The sequence below is a fragment of the Numenius arquata genome, chromosome 2 (assembly GCF_964106895.1).
Source record: "Numenius arquata chromosome 2, bNumArq3.hap1.1, whole genome shotgun sequence".
NCBI lineage: Eukaryota > Metazoa > Chordata > Aves > Charadriiformes > Scolopacidae > Numenius > Numenius arquata.
Genome location: NC_133577.1, coordinates 55,533,570 through 55,553,965, shown reverse-complemented (window position 1 = coordinate 55,553,965; position 20,396 = coordinate 55,533,570). Strand labels below are relative to the sequence as shown.

General features: G+C 37.4%; 1 protein-coding gene across 1 annotated transcript in view; it reads left to right on the top strand.

The window, feature by feature from the left end:
- PSME4 (proteasome activator subunit 4) overlaps window positions 1–20,396 on the top strand; it is a 75,043-nt gene extending 54,647 nt beyond the window's left edge. Inside the window, exons 33-48 of the mRNA XM_074161633.1 lie at window positions 667–748; window positions 1,312–1,465; window positions 1,990–2,059; window positions 2,696–2,821; window positions 3,165–3,317; window positions 4,090–4,194; window positions 5,061–5,152; window positions 5,542–5,673; window positions 6,282–6,490; window positions 6,790–6,875; window positions 7,827–7,955; window positions 8,982–9,137; window positions 15,372–15,534; window positions 16,874–17,007; window positions 17,974–18,112; window positions 18,772–20,396. Of these exons, the coding sequence (XP_074017734.1) occupies window positions 667–748; window positions 1,312–1,465; window positions 1,990–2,059; window positions 2,696–2,821; window positions 3,165–3,317; window positions 4,090–4,194; window positions 5,061–5,152; window positions 5,542–5,673; window positions 6,282–6,490; window positions 6,790–6,875; window positions 7,827–7,955; window positions 8,982–9,137; window positions 15,372–15,534; window positions 16,874–17,007; window positions 17,974–18,108 (1,926 nt within the window). The 3' untranslated portion in view covers window positions 18,109–18,112; window positions 18,772–20,396. The remainder of the gene's footprint in view (window positions 1–666; window positions 749–1,311; window positions 1,466–1,989; window positions 2,060–2,695; window positions 2,822–3,164; window positions 3,318–4,089; window positions 4,195–5,060; window positions 5,153–5,541; window positions 5,674–6,281; window positions 6,491–6,789; window positions 6,876–7,826; window positions 7,956–8,981; window positions 9,138–15,371; window positions 15,535–16,873; window positions 17,008–17,973; window positions 18,113–18,771) is intronic.

Here is a 20,396-nt window from a genome sequence, read left to right as displayed (position 1 = left end):
CAGCCCATTCCAATGCTTGATAACCCTTTCAGTGTAAAGGTTTTCCTAATACCCAATCTGAACCTCCCCTGGTGCAACTTGAGGCCACTTCCTCTTGTCCTATCGCCTGTGACTTGGGAGAAGAGACCGACCCCCCCCCGGCTACACCCTCCTTTCAGGGAGTTGGAGAGAGCGATAAGGTCTCCCCTCAGCCTCCTTTTCTCCAGGCTGAACAACCCCAGTTGCCTCAGCCTCTCCTCATAAGACTTGTTCTCCAGACCCCTCACCAGCTCCGTTGCCCTTCTCTGGACCCGCTCCAGCCCCTCAATGTCTTTTTTGTGGTGAGGGGCCCAAAACTGGACACTTTCATTCTGCTTGTTGCCTCAGTGAGGCACCTCTTTTTTTTTTTTTTTTTTTTTTTTTTTTTTTCCTGAGAATGATTACTAGGGAGGTTTTTCTGGGCTATAAAGGTCACACTTAAGTCATTTCCTGTATCCCCTGAAATGAGTGAGATTACTTCTTTATGGGAAGTATCAACCACTGGGGTGATGAACTTCACTGTAACGTTCACTGGCTTTTTAGGGTCCTCAGTAGCTGGCTTAAAATGTGACTGTGAGATGGTTAGACACATCCTTCTGGAGGTGAGTGTGTGGAACGGATACATTAATGCCCATTTCTTTCTTTTAGGTGGCCATCTCAGCTGTGGCTGGTATTCTTAAACAGCTTAAGAGAACACACAAGAAAGTGCCCGTCTGCCCTTATGAAATAAGTAGGTTTTTATTTAATATAAGAAATGTCTTACTAACATTTATCCTAAATTTTTTTTTAAAGGCATATTTTTTAAACTTTAAACTAAACATAATATCACAAGCTTTGCATTTTTCTCTGGTTCTCAATGTCCTAAGCAAACAAAACAAGTAATATAGTGGGTCATTTTTCAGTTTGTGTTTAACTGTTTTTTTAAGCAGTACTGTATGTGCAAGTCCATTATACTCAATATGTGAGTATTAAGTTATTTGACTTATTTGACATGAGTTAAAACTTCAGAGATATGGTTGTTCTCCTTTCAGAAAGCCTTACAATTTGTGAGAATAATTTGTATATCTCCTTTTTATTCTTTTAATCATTGCAAATGGCACATTTATATAAGTTACTAAAGGAATCTCGTACTATCAGTGTTCCTTTTAATCTCCTAGGACAAATCTCTGTACAGATTTGATTGGGATGAGGGAGACACAAACACTTTAGAATGTTGTATTAAAAGTAAGTCATAACATTTGCTGGGTCTGTTAATGAGCAAGTTTGATAGATTTTAAAATTCTCTTAAACCAGGTGGAAACCCTAAGCCTTCCAGCATTCAGGCTGGTGATAGGCAGGATAACCAGTGGCTGCATTATGACAGTCAGAGATTACCAAAGACTAAGGAAGCCTGGGAGTCATGTTGTTTTGTGGAGAAAACACACTGGGGATATTATACCTGGCCTCGGTGAGTATCATTAAGACAGAACTGTGAGAGTCAGCAGAAAAAAAAACCATGGGAAATTAAATAATGTTTGTTAGATTTAATTTTTTAAATTGAAACAAAAAAATACAATTTATTTCACCTTTTGTGCTTGTTGCTTGTTTTAGCACTTCTGTGTGGTTTTTGTGGGTTTTTTTTTCTTGTGGTTTTTTAATTATTATTTATTTTCTACCTGTTTCTCTTTGGGTTTTGTGGGTACTTTAGGCACATATTTCATATAGCTGTTTAACTGCTGGTCTTAAAATGAAGTATGTATGTTTGAAAATTATATAGTTGTAAAATATGCAGAATATTTTATCTCTAATTCTGGATTTCTTGCTGTAGCAAAACATAATATTAGACTTCTAATTTTTTTTGTTGTAAATTTTCTATTAAGCTCTACTCTTTTGGAGTTGATAAATTCTATGATATAGAGAATATAGAAAGTAATCATGAGATTTAGTTTACTTTAAAACATGTTACTGTATTTCATTTTTTTTAACCTTCAGAACTATGACAATTTATGCCCCCGTTGAGAATCAACCAAAGCTCGGGCGGAGGAGAGACGAGCTGACAGAGGTAAGGGTTTCAGTGTGTTTCAGTTTTTGTGTGTGTTTTTTACTACTACTGCTACTGCTTTCTTTTTTCAATGTTGTCCACATTACTGTGGAGATCAAATTCCCTTCTCTCTTTTAACTTAAGTATTGCTTACCATTTAGGGAGTATTTACACAAAATGTGTGGAAACAGATTTGTTTTGCTTGATTGTAAACAAATACATTATTGTATTTTTCTACTTCATTTTCATACTTAACTGTGTTAGCATACAAGAAGTCATTATTTTACTGTATTGCACCTTCTGTGACAGCAATCATGGATTAATTGCATTAATGAGCACTTTCTTGTTCCCTTTCAAATCTTTATCAGAATTTAGAACAAGATAATTAATGACAGTGGGAACGACTGCTTCGTAGGTGTTGAGCTAGTGAAAGGAAAGACAATCCAAAGTCATTAATGAAAATAAAAATCAAGAATCTTGCAAAACATTACCCAGTATTCCTTATAAAATGAGGGGGGAAATCGATGACCCAGGCATGATTTTTGCCAAAAATAGAATTAAAATGAAAAACGGGACTTGCAAAGATTGGGATATCTCTGTAACAATCAATCACCTCAAAGCTAATCCTTTTTCTTTTTTTTTTTTTTCCTGTTACAGGCAGAACAAATTATATATGATCACTTTTCTGATCCCAGGTTTGTTGAGCAGTTAATAAAATTTTTGTCTTTAGAAGACAGAAAAGGAAAAGACAAATTTAATCCTCGCAGATTTTGCCTCTTCAAGGTAGAGTTCAGTAACTAAATTGCTTCCCTTTTGTAGATAATTGTCAAAGCGTGGAAAAGCCACCCAGTTCTTGGCTTATGCTGCAGTGTTGCAAAATGTTAACTTTTAAAGGTATGATGCTATGATTAATCCTGTTAATCCTCTCTTCTGATTAACTACATAGGTAGTTAATACTTAGAGTAATACAGAAGTACATAGGACATTTGTATATAATTCTGTTATAAAACCAATTTCACTTTCTGCATATTCAAATCTCAAGTGCTTCATGATCTTATGTTCTTCTTAGAAAGATAATGGTTTAGACAAATAATTACTGAAGACACTTTCACATCTTGTTTTACAGGGCCTTTTCAGAAACTTTGATGATGCCTTCTTGCCAGTTCTTCAGCCCCATTTAGAACGACTTGTGGCAGACTCCCATGAAAGCACCCAGAGATGTGTAGCTGAAATTATAGCTGGCTTAATAAGAGGTTCTAAACACTGGACATTTGAAAAGGTGCTGAAGTAGTATTTTTGAGTGATTCATGGAAGTTAAGGAATAGGTTTTGGTTATTAAAAAAATTAAACATATGAAGTTGAGGACTTTTAATATGTCCTATGTCCAAGAAAGGACTGGAGAAAGTTGGAACACTTCGTGCTTCATTGCCAAACTTTGAGCACAATTTATAGCCTGGTTTGGTGCCTATATAATACTAGGACTTAGTGAAATGCTTCAAGATTAAAACTCAGAACAGTTCGCTAGTAAGGAGGTAGCAAAGCTGACATAGTTTGTAATTTCCTATTGGAATAAGTGCTTATGTCCACCTTGGACTATTACATCGTTATTGAGTCTAGACCTAGCTGTCTAGATTATCTTTAAATGAATTTTTATGCTGAAATGTAATTCTGGAATAATATTTTTCTTAATTAAAAAAAAAAAAAAAAGAAAATTTAAAACGAGGGGGGGAGTCTTTCGGGTGTACAAGACTGCTGTGCTACCAAAAGCAAAATGTATGCAGTCTCTGATACAACTGTACTTAAGTCACCATGAAAACGGTGTATATGTAGTCCACAGTATTTCAAAACACCTTGTAAACACCATTTAAATGACTCCTGAAATCTTACTTCTGATAGCATTTATTTCCTTTATAAATATCATACTATAGCAGCTTCCAGAATCAGTATTATTTTTCCATTTGAAAAGATGGAAGGATTTGGGTTCGCAGAGGTTAAAAAGCCATTTTGTCCTTAAATAGTCGAATCTTGTCTTTTGCCTTTTTGCTGAGCAGGTGGAAAAACTTTGGAAGCTTCTCTGTCCATTGCTTCGAACAGCTCTATCCAACATTACAGTGGAAACATATAATGATTGGGGCACGTGCATAGCAACCTCCTGTGTAAGTACCCCTTTTCCAGTCTTCTAAAGTTATGTCCAGATTGTCAAGTTGTATAGATAAAGTGTAAATATGAGCTTTATGAACAGAGGTATTTGCGTATATTTTATCAGCTAAAACTGAGAACTGTAAATGCACCATAAAAATAACATCCATTTAAAATCTTACAGCTTTTCTGGAAATTTTGTTGTCTTCTGCCCTTTGCAGACAGTTAGATATAATATTTTAGAATGAAAATAAAGCCTTAGTTTTCTTTTTAAGTATTTTAGAAGAGCTGTATAAGGTTAGTGGGTGATGGTAATGTGGACGCTTTCTATGTATTCAATTTTCATGGAGTTTTTGAACTCAAATTACACATTTATTCTTGGTTTAAAACTGTGCAGCTTAGCATCAGGCTGTGAAAAGTCTCAAGTTGTCTTTTAACATACCGTAAGATTTCTGTACGCTCTGGTGAACTGGGAATTGTGGTGTCTGAGAAGCAGTGTAAATGATAGGCCACAAATATCTTGGCTCAGTAATTCTTTTAAATCACTCAGCAAAATTCAGCAGAGTTTTTCAGTCAGAACACTGGTAATTAGTTAGCAAAATTCAGACATGTTTATTCATCTATGTAAAAAACTAAGCTAAAATTAGTTCTCTTCTTATTGTATTTACAAAAAAATTAAAACAGTGTGTAGTTTCATTGTGTTTTCTTTCCTGTTTGAAGTTCATTGTGTTGTGAAAAGACGTTTAACTTTGAACTTGTTTAATAGAATAAACCCAAGAGATGCAAAGAAAATCCCTGTCAAAACTTTTGTTGTTTATACAGTGTTTACATTCCAAAAAACCCCAACAGTTTGCTTATATCTCTGATACCCATTTATTTTCAGGAGAGCAGAGATCCTAGAAAACTTCACTGGTTATTTGAATTGCTGTTGGAATCTCCGTTGAGTGGTGAAGGTGGATCATTTGTAGATGCATGGTAAAATTAATTTTAACTGTTTTATTGTTGCTGAATAAAGGAGGAAATACGGTGTGGATAAAATGTATTGAGAGCATGTTGTGCCAGCTGGCTTGTAGAAGCAGGGAAGAAAAGCCCTCCTTTCCAATTAGCTTTCCCCACACAATGACAGTTTCTTCATTATTATTTTTTAATGTAATTAAATCTAGTTAACAGAATGTGAAGGTTTGGAACTGGCATAGCAGCAGTACTGTTGTTTCATTCTGTAATTTTTACCCATCTTTGCATGCAGTACATGTGAAGACGCTTTTATGCATTGACACACGCAAAACACAAAGGAGGGCTTGGAGGGGGCTAAGGAATGGAGGAACGATTTTGTATGACTAAAGATACGCTGTTCTGATTTCTAGCCGACTATATGTACTGCAAGGTGGCCTTGCACAGCAAGAATGGAGGGTACCAGAGCTGTTGCACAGACTGCTGAAGTACTTGGAACCTAAACTTACCCAGGTTTACAAAAATGTCCGAGAGAGAATAGGAAGGTCAGTGTTTTCTTCTGCAGTTCTTGGGGTATTTTCCCTTCGTTTTATTTGGGTAATTGAGTATCTAAAGAATTACACTGAAGTGGTGACTGCTTATCTCTGTGTGTGAATACTGGTAATAGAAATTAGATAAATTAATAACAGACTTGCTTCAGAAACTTCAGATGACTTCTCTGTTTTTTGTCTTTTATTGTATATGACCTGTCATGTTTATGTATGCTATTTCTGAAGCTCAAAACAAAAGAACAAACCCCCCAAAAAAACCAAACTAAACACCTTACTGCATTTAATCCCTAATAAGCCATAAATATAGAGGAAATCCTTTAGAGAGCATTTTAGTGACTTAAGAACTAGTTGCAGATCTGTTTGGAGGAGAGGGGGATTGTAGCTTAGTGGTTGTCTAACCCTGCTTGATTCAAGTATCTATAAAGAGGGTATTTGAAAAACATTTGGTTTTTAGATAACTTTGAAGCAAAGATAAGAGAAAATTTTCTATAAGTATTAAACTTCAAAGTTCAGTAAATTGATTTCAGATCACTTTTAGCTATGTTCACTATATGGTAACCATGATAACTGTATGTTCTTGCTTGCTTTGTTTGCCTTTCTAGTGTTTTGACCTACATATTCATGATAGATGTTTCTCTGCCAAACACGGCTGCAACTAAATCTCCTCGTGTCCATGAATTTACTACTCGCATACTTGAAAGTCTTAAACCCCTCATGGAAGCAGATGAAGAAATTCAGAATCATGTTATGGAAGAGAATGGAGTTGGTGAACAAGATGAGCGAACTCAGGGCATTAAACTCTTGAAAACTAGTGAGTTAATTGAGGTTAAGAAATGGGGGATATTTGAGGACATGGTGATTGAGGTCTCCAAATGATAGAGTTGCAATACACAGTTCCACCTCTCAGATCTGTGCTGCAACAAGGTAGCTGTTGTTTTAGTGTTGAGGTTTATAGTCACGTTTACAGGGTGAAACTACTAGCGTAGGTCCACTCTAACGTGGAAAATCTCCCAAGGCAAGTCTTGCAATAAATTTGGTCTATAGCTTGTTTTGGGATTATTACTGTTTTTTGTCTTCTTCATCAGTGATCATTTCTCTTTATAAAAACAGTTCTAAAGTGGCTGATGGCAAGTGCAGGACGGTCCTTCTCTACCGCTGTCACAGAGCAACTCCAGCTTTTACCCTTATTTTTCAAGGTACATGCTTTAATTGCTCCTTTGTTAGTCATGTTTGATTAAAAAGGGATTCTGTATGTATACCAAAGTTATAAGGGACTTTATAAATAAAAAGAAAACCTGTAATGGTAATAAAAACCATGCATACCAAAGATATCCAAATTATTTTTTTAATGCTTATGAATGTTTACAGCTGGTAATCTAGCCTCTTAAATGGTTTCCTGACAATAATGATTTGTAGGTGAATGCCCTGTACATGTTTAACCTGAGGGGGAAGAGTGTTTAATTCGTGAATGAGTTTGTTGTTTCTATTCTGATACTTATATTTAGTTGTTTTCTTTTGTTCCATGATTATACAATCCTTTCTAAATGGTGGTGCTTCTCTTGTTTTTCCTGGCACCTCTAGTCCTTCTATTCTTTTATAAAGCTGGGTCATTCAGTGCTACCTACATATCTGAAATAATTCATTTTGCATTCTCCAAGGCATATGTCTTACTTTACATAAACATCAGTCAGTTATCAAACAATAATGTATGTGACTGGAAAATAAAGGTGAAAGTGAACTAGAAATACCGATAAAGCTTTCTCTCAGTTTTAGACCTACATCTAAAATGTTAAATTAACTGGATTTGATCCCAAAAGAATTGCAAGGAGGAACCAAAGTCTTAACAGCACCCATTTAATCCTCCTTAAGAGCTTCAGACTAGCCATACTGTTTAGATAAGTAATATATGGTGCAAGGAACAAGGATCTCTTGATTCTATTAATTGTCCACAGCTTATTGCTGAGAGTGTTTTAAAGTTACATTGATCATTTTCGCTAGTTTACTTAATTTTTCAGCATTATATTGATTGTATTTTCCTAGACAACTGTCCTTTCATGAAATTAAACTTTGTTTCAGGATTTTGCTGTTAGCAATGCTTACTTATGCCTTTTTTTTTTTTTTCCCCTCTCTATTACCTTGTTCTATAGATCGCACCAGTAGAAAATGACAATAGCTATGATGAGCTCAAAAGAGATGCTAAGATGTGTTTGTCGTTAATGTCTCAGGGTTTGCTGTATCCTCAGCAAGTGCCTTTGGTACTTCAGGTGCTAAAACAAGTGAGTATGGTCTAAATAGCTTAAAGCTTCCTGTTACCTGATGCAGTCTGTGCTTTTTTTTCTTAAAGATTATACGGTAGTTGTGGTTTGAAGAGAATCAAATACTGGTTTTCTTAGAGGTGAAAGGGAAGAATTTATTTGGATTGTTTTAAGACATTCTTAGAGACAGTAAATGTTTTGTTTTGTTTCCTACTTCCAAACAGTTAAACAACTTATCTTGATAAGAAATGGAACAGTATTTTAATAATTTGTTCAGTAGTGGATCAATTTAAGCCAAACATGTCTCCTCATGAGCATAACGATTCAAAATCCAGTTTCAAAATGAGTTGTCATATAAAGAACTGCCCTTCAGTCTCTGCCTTTTTAGAGTGTTACAGTCTGTTTATCAACTGCTACTGCTTTCTGAAAAACAACACAAATGAAAATGCATTCTTGAATTTAATGGTTCATTCTGCACAGAGTTTGTCATGCAATAAATGCTGTTTTTTCCTCTAGTTGTTCAAGACTGACCTGCAGTAGTAAAATTACCTGTTGGAAAAAATGTTGCTGTAAACTGTACACACAGCCAAAATAGTAGCTGCAGTGTTGCAATCCAGGCTGCACCCATGCTTGATGCTTTCAATAATTTGGACTTCCATAAGCATGTGGAGATGAAAGTACAGGAACTTGGAAAAATTTTGCTTTCCAAATGCACTGTTATAGAACATATACTCAAGCAGAACAGAATTTCTGGTTCATTTATATCTGCCTTATGACTGATGTCAGAAATTAATCAAAGATAGAAACTTGCCTGCTTTGTCTTTTACAGTATTAGGTATCTGCTAAGTAACAGCCTGTTATAATTTATTGTTTAAACAATAATTGTGTCCTTTGGAAACTGAGTGTATGAAACAAAAATATCTGAATAAGGGAAGTTATTTGTAACTGTCCACAAATTTATTTTTTTTTTAAATATTGGTAGCTTTATATTAGCTGCTTTCTTCACATTGTTGCTTTCTCATATTTAATATTTATTTTTATTTGTAGACAGCAAGAAGCAATTCTTGGCATGCTAGGTATACCATATTAACCTACCTCCAGACCATGGTGTTCTACAATCTTTTTATCTTTCTCAACAATGAAGAAGCAGTCAATGACATTAGATGGCTGGTTATAAAACTGTTGGAAGATGAACAGCTTGAGGCAAGTAATACCTTTTCTGAAATGCTTTGTTTCACATGACTGATTTCTTGCCCTTGTCAAGTTTTATGAAAAAGCTACCAGTTGTAAATTAATGCAGCAAGTATTTCTAGCTTAGCATTCTTCCTATTTTGAAAAAATAACTAGCTTTATAGGATTTATTTCTTTCATATTCCATTTTTTCTTTTAATATTCCATCCAGGAAAACAGCTGTTTAGAAAATACCTCATTAATGATTTTTAAAAGTTCCATTGTTCTTTCTTTTTCAAGAATGGAACACTGCTTTGTTTCATTCTTGGTTTAAGTAGAGCTGAAATATAATAGTTTGTAAGCTTACTTGTCAGTCTGGCAAGTTTTTGTACTTTTCTTGAGCTAGTGATACTTCAGTATATACAAATGGAAGGAGATAACATCCAAAAATCTTTGCTGTGGTACATGTGTAGTGTCGAAGATCAGTGTATGGATGTACAGTATGCTCTTAGAAGTGCTATCAGAATAATAAGCTATTTCTCAGGAAAAAAAAAGGTGCCTGATGTGAATCATTGAGTCTTGTTTGTCAAGTTTCCAAAAGCTGGGGGAAAATCATGGAATTATTTTATTCTGGATCACTAGTATACAGAACTGAAGGCTTGTATTAAATGATACAAATTTAAGTATGTTTGATCATGTTCAAGGACAGTGAAGAATCTTTAGCGTTAACCTCCAGCCTGTTCCATTTACCCCGCACCATCATTTTCACTGTTTTTTGTGACGTTGGCAAATATCAATGAAGTCCATCCTTTTGGACACTTGGGTACTTTTTCTTTCTAGAAGAAAGATTCTGAAGTGTTGATATCCTTCTGCCAAAACAAAGATCCTGGTTTAGGTCTTCCTGAAGCTACAGGGAACTGACTAGGGAGGGAGCACTGCTGGATCTGCTGCTTGTAAATAGAGAAGGACTTGTGGGGGATGTGACGGTTGGAGGCTGTCCTGGGCACAGTGACCATGAAATGATAGAGTTCTCAATTCTCAGGGAAGCAAGGAGGGGGGAGCCAGCGGGACTGCCATCATGGACTTCCGAAGGGCAGACTTTGGTCTTTTCAAGAGCCTGCTCGACAGAGTCCCTTGGGAGGCAGCCCTGAAGGGCAAAGGAGTCCAGGAAGGCTGGACGCTTTTCAAAGAGGAAGTTTTAAAAGCGCAGGAGCAGGCCGTCCCTACGTGCTGTAAAATGAGCCGTTGGGGGAAAAGACCGGCCTGGCTGAACAAAGAGATAAGGTCACAACTCGAGGAAAAAAGGAGAGTTTATGGCTTTCGGAAAAGGGGGCAGGCCACTCAGAAAGATCACAAAGGAGCTGTAAGGCTATGTAGGGAAAGATTAGAAAGGCCAAAGCCCAACTGGAACTTAACCTGGCCCTGGATGTTAAAAACAATAAAAAGAATTTCTATAAATATATTAGTAACGAGGGAGGACTCAGGAGAATCTCCATGCTCTATCGGATGTGGGAGGTAACGTAGTGACAAAGGATGAGGAGAAGGCTGAGGTGCTGAATGCCTTCTTTGCCTCAGTCTTTAGTAGTAAGTAGGTTGTTCCCCGAGCACCCAGACCCCTGAGCTAGCAGATAGGGACAGGGAGCAGAATGAAGCCCCCGTGATCCAAAGGGAGGTGGTGAGGGACCTGCTCCAACACCTGCATATAAACAAGTCTATGGGGCTGGGTGGGATCCACCCAAGGGATCTGAGGGAGCTGGGGGAGGTGCTGACTGAGCCACTTTCCATCATTTACCAGCAGTCCTGGCAAACTGGGAAAGTCCCAGCTGACTGAAGACTAGTAAATGTGATGTGATGCCCATCCACAAGAGGGGTCGGAAGGATGATCCAGGGAACTACAGGCCTGTCAGTCTGAGCTCGGTGCCTGGGAAGGCCATGGAACAGATTATCCTGGGTGCCGTTATGCGGCACATGAAGGACACCCAGGTGATCAGGCCCAGCCAGCACGGGTTCATGAGGGGCAGGTCCTGCTGGACAAACCTGATCTCCTTCTGTGACAAAGTGACCCGCTTGGTGGATGAGGGAAAGGCTGTGGATGTTGTTTACATGGACTTTAGTAAGGCCTTTGATACAGTCTCCCACAGTATTCTCCTGGAGAAACTGGCTGCCCGTGGCTTGGGTGGGAGTACTCTCCACCGGGTTACAAACTGGCTGGAGGGCCGGGCCCAGAGAGTGGTGGTGAATGGAGTTAAATCCAGTCGGCGGCCGGTCACGAGTGGTGTCCCCCAGGGCTTGGTACTGGGGCCGGCTCTCTTTAACATCTTCATCAATGATCTGGATGAGGGGATCGAGTGCACCCTCAGTAAGTTTGCAGATGACACCGTGTTGGGTGGGAGTGTCAACCTGCTGGAGGGTGAGAAGGCTTTGCAGAGGGATCTGGACAGGCTGGATGGATGGGCTGAGACCAACGGGATGAGGTTCAACAAGGCCAAATGCCGGGTCCTGCCCTTGGGTCACAACAACCCCCTGCAGCGCTACAGGCTTGGGGCAGAGTGGCTGGAGCTGCCCGGCAGAAAAGGACCTGGGGGTGTTGGTCGACTGTCGGCTGAACACGAGCCAGCAGTGTGCCCAGGTGGCCAAGAAGGCCAACAGCATCCTGGCCTGGATCAGGAACAGCATGGTGAGTAGGACCCAAGAGGTGATCGTCCCCCTGTACTCAGCACTGGTGAGGCCCCACCTTGAGTGCTGTGTCCAGTTTTGGGCCCCTTCCCACAAAAGAGACATTGAGGGGCTGGAGCGGGTCCAGAGAAGGGCAACGGAGCTGGTGAGGGGTCTGGAGAACAAGTCTTATGAGGAGAGGCTGAGGCAACTGGGGTTGTTCAGCCTGGAGAAAAGGAGACCGTATCAATCTCTACAACTCTCTGAAAGGAGGGTGTAGAGAGGTTGGGGTCGGTCTCTTCTCCCAAGTCACAGGCGATGGGACAAGAGGAAATGGCCTAAAGTTGCACCAAGGGAGGTTCAGATTGGAAAAATTAGGAAAAATTTTTCACTGAAGGGGTTATCAGGCATTGGAATGGGCTGCCCAGGGAAGTGGTTGAGGCACCATCCCTGGAGGTATTCAAAAGACGGGTTGACATAGTGCTTAGAGACATGATTTAGTGATGATGGCTTTTTTTCATCAGTTAGGTTGATGGTTGGACTAGATGATCTTAAAGGTCCCTTCCAACCTAGACAATTCTATGATTCTATACATTAAAAACAGTAGTTACACCTGAGATGTGAAGCTTGCTTTTGTAAACAGTGAATTTGAAATAATTTGAATATACAAATTAAAATTCCTGGCTTAAAAGATATGATATAAAAGCTCTGTAGGTGCATATAATACATAAAGAGCAGCACTTAGACTACTTCCCCAGCCATGCCAATGTCAGTCTTCAGATGAGCTCACTCATGTCTTTCATGTCACTGTTTGCTATAACAAGCTGGGAAGCAACAGCTTGCAATCCTAGATAAATTGTTTCCCACACCAGTCAGAACACTTACCTCATAATCTCATGTAATTTTGAAAAATACCTTTCATTCAGTACAATTCAGTACAATTTATCTAGTTATTTTAAATGTATAAAATCTCTGTACTACAGAGATGCAAATCAAAAAAGCTTATCTACATTCATAACCACTTACGATCTTGTTGTTACATGGGAGCTTCACTTTGAAAAGTAATTTTGTTCTTTTTTGATAGTAATTGCCAAGATGCAGTATCTTGCAGAATAATTCATATGTATTTTTTTTAATGCTGAATTTTTAGGATGAGTATGCTTTCAATAGAATCCCTAGCTTTAACTAGTATTTAGTGTCTTTACCCCATGGGACTGACATTTTGGATCTTGGATGTAAAGATACTTTTTTTTTTTTTTGCTTATTTTGATGCAAAGGTGCCAAACCAAATGATCATGTTGCTTTAATATACAATTTACACGAGAATTCTCAAACTTTCTGGAGCATTTGTATTTTTTCATAAAATCATTGCAACAAATCTTGGCAAAGGACAATGACAGATGACCACACTGAATGTCAGATAGCAATGTGACTGCAATACAAAGTGAACATGAGTTATAGGATGGTCTGGCTTCTGTTGAATGCAAATTTCATGCATCCAACTTCAAGCACAGGTCTCAAGAATTGAAGAAAGCTGTACTTAAATGGTATTGTGGGAAATTCTCCTTCTGAAAGTCAAGAGGATTCATGGAGCTGATGGATTACTACAAATGTAGCATATAATGTGACCCTGCAGCTGGTCAAGGGAAAAAGTATACAGTCCTGAACAATCATGTCTCTGTGTACAGCAGCATAACCACCATTGAATGTCACGTCTGATCTTCAGGTCATATGGGCAGTTGGAGAGAGCTGCAGGAATGATTTGAGCTTGGGAAAGCATGTTTTGCATTAAATAATTCTATTAACTCAAAAGCAGTGGAAAAGTAAAAATGTCTGTATTCAACTTCGAGTTATGGTTTTTATATTCTGTAAGTCATCTTGTGAGTATGATGATCTGTAAATTATCTTGTGTCAGATGCTGTGATGAATTATTAACTTGTTAACATATGGTTTTAAAGGCTTTGCTTTTAGGTGTTCCTTGCAGCAAAACATTCCCTTTAGTTAGATTATTAATTTAGAAATTAAACTGGTTTTAATACAGTGAATAGTGATGTAAATGAGGACAGTTCACTTGGGAGCTTGCTCACTTTACAGTCAAGCTTCTTTTCTATTCCGGGTCTTGCATTAGCACATCACGTTTCATTTAATAGCTATTTCTTAAGAGACTCACAGATTGCTGGTAAACAATACTGGCAGTATTTTTCATACTTCTTTATGCTGATAAAGTAGATCACATTTGAATGCTATGTTGTAGAAATTTAAATGATGTCTCAAGAGCTTATTGTTACTTTACTGTGTTTAATTACTGCAGCACTTGCAGCTATACTTACTGCTTTGTGGAGGTTCAGAACATTATGTTCAAGGATGTAATTTATTTATTGTCTGCTGCATTGGATTCAGAGTGTTGGTGGGTGTTTGTACTCCAGACAGACAAACATTCTGTTTACAGTTAGGTGTAACAGTATGTACTTACCAAAAAAAATCTGGTGACTGCTGTCAGTGTTCAACAAGTTGATTTGGCTTTCCAGTTTGTAAATGTTTTTGTCAGTCTGCAATTACTGAAAGTGGAAGTGAGTCTCAGAGGAACTCCAATTTAAATATAGTCTCATAGTTCTAGAACTTTATGGTTTGGGGAGATTTGAGTAGATGGGATAAATTAGTAGTACTGCTGGGTTATACTTACTTTTAAAAGCAAGTGATTGAGATGTCTTTACTCGTAATCCACTAACAATGTGTAAAACAGCTGCGGCTGTTTTAAAAGGAATGGAAGAGGAGATCTGTATTTTGAATGGTTTGGCAAATAGATGAAAACTTAGTTTAGTCTTGGTTTTTTGGGTTTCTGTGTTACAGAAGAGTATTTTTCCAATGCAAAATTCTGGTTTTATTCATGTAGTGAAAAGAATTGGTACTCGGGACAACAATGTAAATAATGCTGAAGTGTTACAGAACCGAATTGTTAACCATAAACCACTGATGTTAGTTGTCATTGCTTATTAATCCAGCATCTGTATCTCTCAAAGTATTCTTGTGTTACTGGTAGAACAAAATCAGCTTTGTCTCATGAATGTACTTTCTACCTTCTCTCAGAAAAGCTCTTCTGCTTTTGTCGATTCTGTTGTCCCCATGTACATTTGAGGGGGAAAACTAAATGCTTTTGAATAAAGTATACTTTTTTTCCTTGGTAAAACTAATGTTAATACAAACACTATTACAAATTTTGTAAAGCAGATTGATTATTTGGGGTGGAGCATCTTGTTCTCATTCAAAGTCTATTTTTAAACTTTCTAAAGCTAATTAGTCTATGATATATATGTCTTGACAATGGAGTTTCATTACATTATTTGCTCGAGTAGTAGGTCACTTTATGACAAATCATGTGAAGGTAGTTCTATATTAGAATAAAAATATGTTTTGTTAATTTGTAAAGAGCCACACAGTAAACTAGTTGTTTATGATCTATGATATAATAGGATAACATTTTAAAGACTTTCTTTGGCAGAGGTTGGTAACTTGGCCTAGCTGGATGTGCGTAAAAGGATAGTAATAACATAAATACATGCTTTTTGCTGTGCATATGTGCTTGGTAATTGTATGTACTATCTCTGCTCATAGGTGAGAGAAATGGCTGCTACCACACTGAGTGGCCTGCTGCAGTGCAATTTTCTCACTATGGATGGGCCCATGCAGACCCATTTTGAACAGCTGTGCAAGATGAGGTTACCAAAGAAACGAAAGCGTGACCTGTGTTCAGTGGTGGACACAATTCCTTCTGGCGGTAAGAAAATTGCTTCAGAGGCTAAAACTGTGTATGTCGATAGCAGGTTCGGAAGATATAAATATTTTGTGCTACACTTAAATGCTTATTCTACAAGTGCTACAGATGGAATAGGATTTGTCCTATAGTGAAGGAGCATTTAGAACATTAACATATACCCAGAGAAAACATAGGCCTGTTGCCCATGCAAATTTTTTTCCTTCCTAAACACCCATGAGCCATAATGGCAAATTACTTGTCCTTATGTGTCATTGTCTATTTGTGTGTATGTAATGCAGTTCCTAATCCTTAAGTGCTTCAATAATTTGATTTACCGTGTAAATGATGAATAAGAATACACTACTACTAAAAAAAGCAAATAATATTTTTTATTATGTGTTCCTACATTAATCTTATTTATAACTTTTCCAGAATTAACACTAAAGGGATTTCTCCATTTACAGTGTGCACAGTTCACATAGTTGAGAATGCAGAAGATGTGGGATAGCTATTTCCTCAGTAAATAAACTTCCTTAGCTGCCACAACATAATTTCACTCCTTACCCACTTTACCTTCTGTTTGTCGGCAACGTGTTCTTTGATTCTAAAAAAAACCCAAAACATGGACACGCAAAAAACTAGAACAACAAAAAATCCCCTTCGTTAACCTTAGGAACTCTGGCTTCTGACCAAACATTTAGTGCATCTGAGTTGCATTCATTTGACCCAGGACCGGGTTTCCATATTGTCAAATAATTCTGGTATTTGAGAAAACATTCTGAATGCAGAAATAGGGAACAGTGGAGATGTAGTTCATGAGCTATTTACTAAGAAGAGAGAAAGATTTTTATTTTTTTTTTTGAGAGAGAGAAGGAAGCTCATTTGGAATGTTTATAATGCAATTTTTTTTTTTTTTTTTACAAATTCTTCCATTAGAAATGAAAGCTAGAATCATAGAATGATTCTATGAATAGATTCAATGAATCTATGATTCTGTGTAAGAAAGCAGAAGCAATCTAGAGATCCATACACTTGTGTGAATTTCTTTGACTATATGGTCTGTAGAGCTAGCTGATTTTCTGTAGAAGCTAGAGATCTCTCTACTGCGGCAGGGGTTTTTTTGGTGCTTTGTTTTTTGGTGTTTTGTTTCTTTTTTTTAATTCAGGGTTAATATTAGTGTCAGTATGTTATTCTAATTAAAGCACCTCTGTTTAACATATAGGCTCTCTTCAGTCATTCCCATCAGTTAAAAATAGCCTTATTTTCACTGATAACCAGTTTTAAGTTTGGCTGTGTCATTGAGTGTCTTAGACAAGGTAATTGCACCTTGCAAATGTAAATTAATATCTTGCAATTGCAGACTTGGTTAAGCGCCATGCTGGTGTGCTAGGACTTAGCGCGTGTATTTTGTCAAGTCCGTATGATGTACCCACCTGGATGCCACAGCTCTTAATGGATCTCAGTGCCCATCTTAATGACCCTCAGCCTATTGAGGTAAAAATACTTACATAATTTTTTAGTTTAACAGATCTAAATATGCTTGACTCATTCTTAGTTCCCCTTTCCTAGAAATAAATAGGACATTATTAAGAAACTTAGTTTCTGCTGCTTTTTATTAAATGGTTCCAAATACATTTTAAGTCATGGACTGCTTTTAAATATTTTTTGTGGTAGATCTGTTCTTGCTTTCAAATTGCATAAACTGAAAGCTGTCTGTAATGAGGAAAGAGTCTTTTTTAATTAAAAATGTCACTTTTGTGCATGCCATTCTAGGAAATATCAACCTGAACCAAAAAATTACTCTGAAATTTTTAAAACAAAGTTTTATAAGCAACCCCAGAAACAAGTTTTTAGTAAAATAGTTACCTTTTTTTTTTTTTTCCCGTCTATTCAGTTTTCTTGAGCTTTACTGTTTTAACCAGAGCAGTGAGCTTATTGCTGAAGAATTCCTTAGATTTAACAAACTTTGCTATGGTGTGCTTTACTGAATCAAGAAACTGGACCGATGAGACTTTTGTTAATTTAATAATAATCTTAATTATTTTAATAACAGAAGATAGTTTTCCTCTGAATTGTTTCTTCTATGCGCCTTACATGATTCATCAACTCTTTCTCATGTTTTGAGACCCAAACCATTGGTTTGAAATACCCAAGGAAAAGGAAGAGGGGTAAAACATTTCACTCTTACTTTATAAGAATCTATTAATTTTTTCAAAGTCAAAATTGTAGGTCAAAATCTTTTTTTGTAAGAATGTTGGAGTCATGACTCTGGTGAAAAGAACTGTAAAAAATTAAAATACTGGGGAACTGGGCTGGATTCCCCAAAGCCCTTCTAGCCTTTGTAACTGTGCAAACACTTTGCTCTAGTCAGCAATTATTTTTGTTGTATTGAACGTTTGTTTTGGCATGGAGCTTAAATCTGTAACTGATACATACCAATACTGATTGTCTGCCATGCAGATGACTGTGAAGAAAACACTGTCAAATTTCCGGAGGACTCATCATGACAACTGGCAGGAGCATAAACAGCAGTTCACAGATGACCAGCTACTAGTGCTTACTGACCTCTTGGTTTCACCATGCTATTATGCATAGATAGGTAAGATTATTTGGTTTTACATAAATTGACAGAAACATCGTATGAAATCTACTCTAGCTCTCCAGTCTAGCATGGAGTAGGGAGGAATCCCTAAACCACAAGGAGAATTAAGTTCCTTGTACCTCCAGTGGTCTGTTTAGGTTCAGATTTATTTTGGTTAAATATTGTCCATCTTTTTGCATGTCCCTGTATTACAGTAGTGTTTTGCTAAGACAGTTGCACTTGTTTTCTTGAGTATTGATGTTCCCTTTCTCCATTTTTCTACCGCTTGGCTGCCTTTTAAATCCCTGGCAGTTTCACTGAAGGCAAGGTACTTGCTGCTTTGTACTTCCGATGCCTCTGAGGTCTTTAGCCTATCACCAGTGCAGTATATCATCTTTGTCTCACAATGGGGAATGACTGCTACCAAACTGTTTCCTCTTCCATATTATCGTTCTGCTACCGAGTCTCTTCACACAGGCATGTCCCCAAAGAGTGAATCCATTCCTGGAGTTTCTCTTTGTTATGCTACAAGATTCTGATCTCTGTGTTGTGATGTTTTACTTCCAAGAGAAGTTTTGGTTTATATTTTCATTTTCTTCTGTGGTAATAGCATGAGGCAATAGTCTTGTTTTGAATTTGTGTTTTGAATTCTTTCTTCTTTTTTTTTTTTTTTTCAGGTTTCTCCTGGGAAAATGAGGATGTAGGAATCTTTCTGCAAAATAAAGGAAACTCAAAGCAATTTATCATGTAGAAAACTTTTGTTGGAAATCCTGATGCCTAATCAAAACCACTTTTAAACCCAAACATAAAGACCTGGTTCTATTAAAAAAGACTTTCACCTCCCTAGGGAGCAACTATGGGAGCCCCACAGTCTCCTTGTAAGTTCGTTCACAGAGCCTGTTCATGAGTTTATTGCAAGACCCTTGTCATTGGCCTGCATTACACATCAGTCTTGTTTCTGCTTTCTTGCACACAGTGACTTACTCTGCACATTTCTTACCCGATTTTTCTGACCCTTCTTCCCCACCGTTTCCAACATCAAAGATATGCAGAACTGGAGAGTACTGCAAACCAGAATACTGTCACCGAAGCTCTCCAGTTCTGCTGATGCAACCTCTTACCTAGTCAGCATACAATACCAGGAACCTATCTTTCTCAGAGGTTTTTTTTTTTTTTTTTTTTCACTACTTGGATTTGAGTGTCCATCAGGTGATGGGCTCTGTATCATTCAGTCCACCTCAGGGCAGGATTGCCTTTTTGTATCTTCCTTGTCAAAATGTAAATAGCTGATCTTCTCTGTGCGGTATAGATGGCAGGACAAAAAACATGGGGAGTGAAAGCTCTTACTGCCTGGCCAGGTCTTCATAGATAGCTTGACCATGTGTGGAATAAAAATCTATGATTATCTGCGTACTTTTAAGGGTGAAAGACTGGGAATGTTTCCACATAGTTAGATCCCACAGATACTAAATTATGGACTATCGAGTAATGGTTGAATTCACAGAATGAAATGTATGCGCAGTGTGAAAAAGCACTGAATGGCTGACTCTTAAAAAGAGCATATTCTCATAAAGATTGTGCTGTTTGAGCAAGCATATCTTGTTGGAAGATTGTGGAAGCTCTGTATTTTTTTGCCTGCAGCTTTGTTAGAGACTGATATCTATTGGCTATTTAACAATATGTTTAATATGTGTTACATAGTTGTAAAAGACTGTATAAATTGTAGAGGCATTGCATTGACAAAACATTGTACAGTTTGCAACCTTTTACATAATACCATTGTGAGATTAATTTGTAAAGATTCATACTTAGATGTTAATATGGTAGTAGTTCTGGCTTTTGTATGAAATCAAATGCCGTTATTAGTTTTTTAAATTATTTTCTTTAACAGAATATCAGAATGTCTGAAAGGCAGAGGTTTTGTTTTGGTTTTCTTGTATCTCATTATTACTATGTCTCATTCAGATTTTAATGCAAGACTTGTGGCCACCTCTAAATGCTGACATCACGTATTCCAGTGTGATAAGCTCATAGAATGTGAGGTACATTGAAATAATTCATGAACTGGTGTGTGTTTCAACTTGTTTCAACCATGCAGCCCCATAGGAGCACTGATACATTTTGAGTGATCTACCTGCTGAGTGTGTGACTCATTCCAAACTTCAAAGCACAGCAGTGTTCCTGGTGCAGTATTTAATGAATATCAGCACACAGATGTAACCACTGTATAGCGTAGTGCCAAAATTATTTCAATTGTGTACGTAGTTTAAGACCTAATAAATGGACTGTTTGTAACACCTGC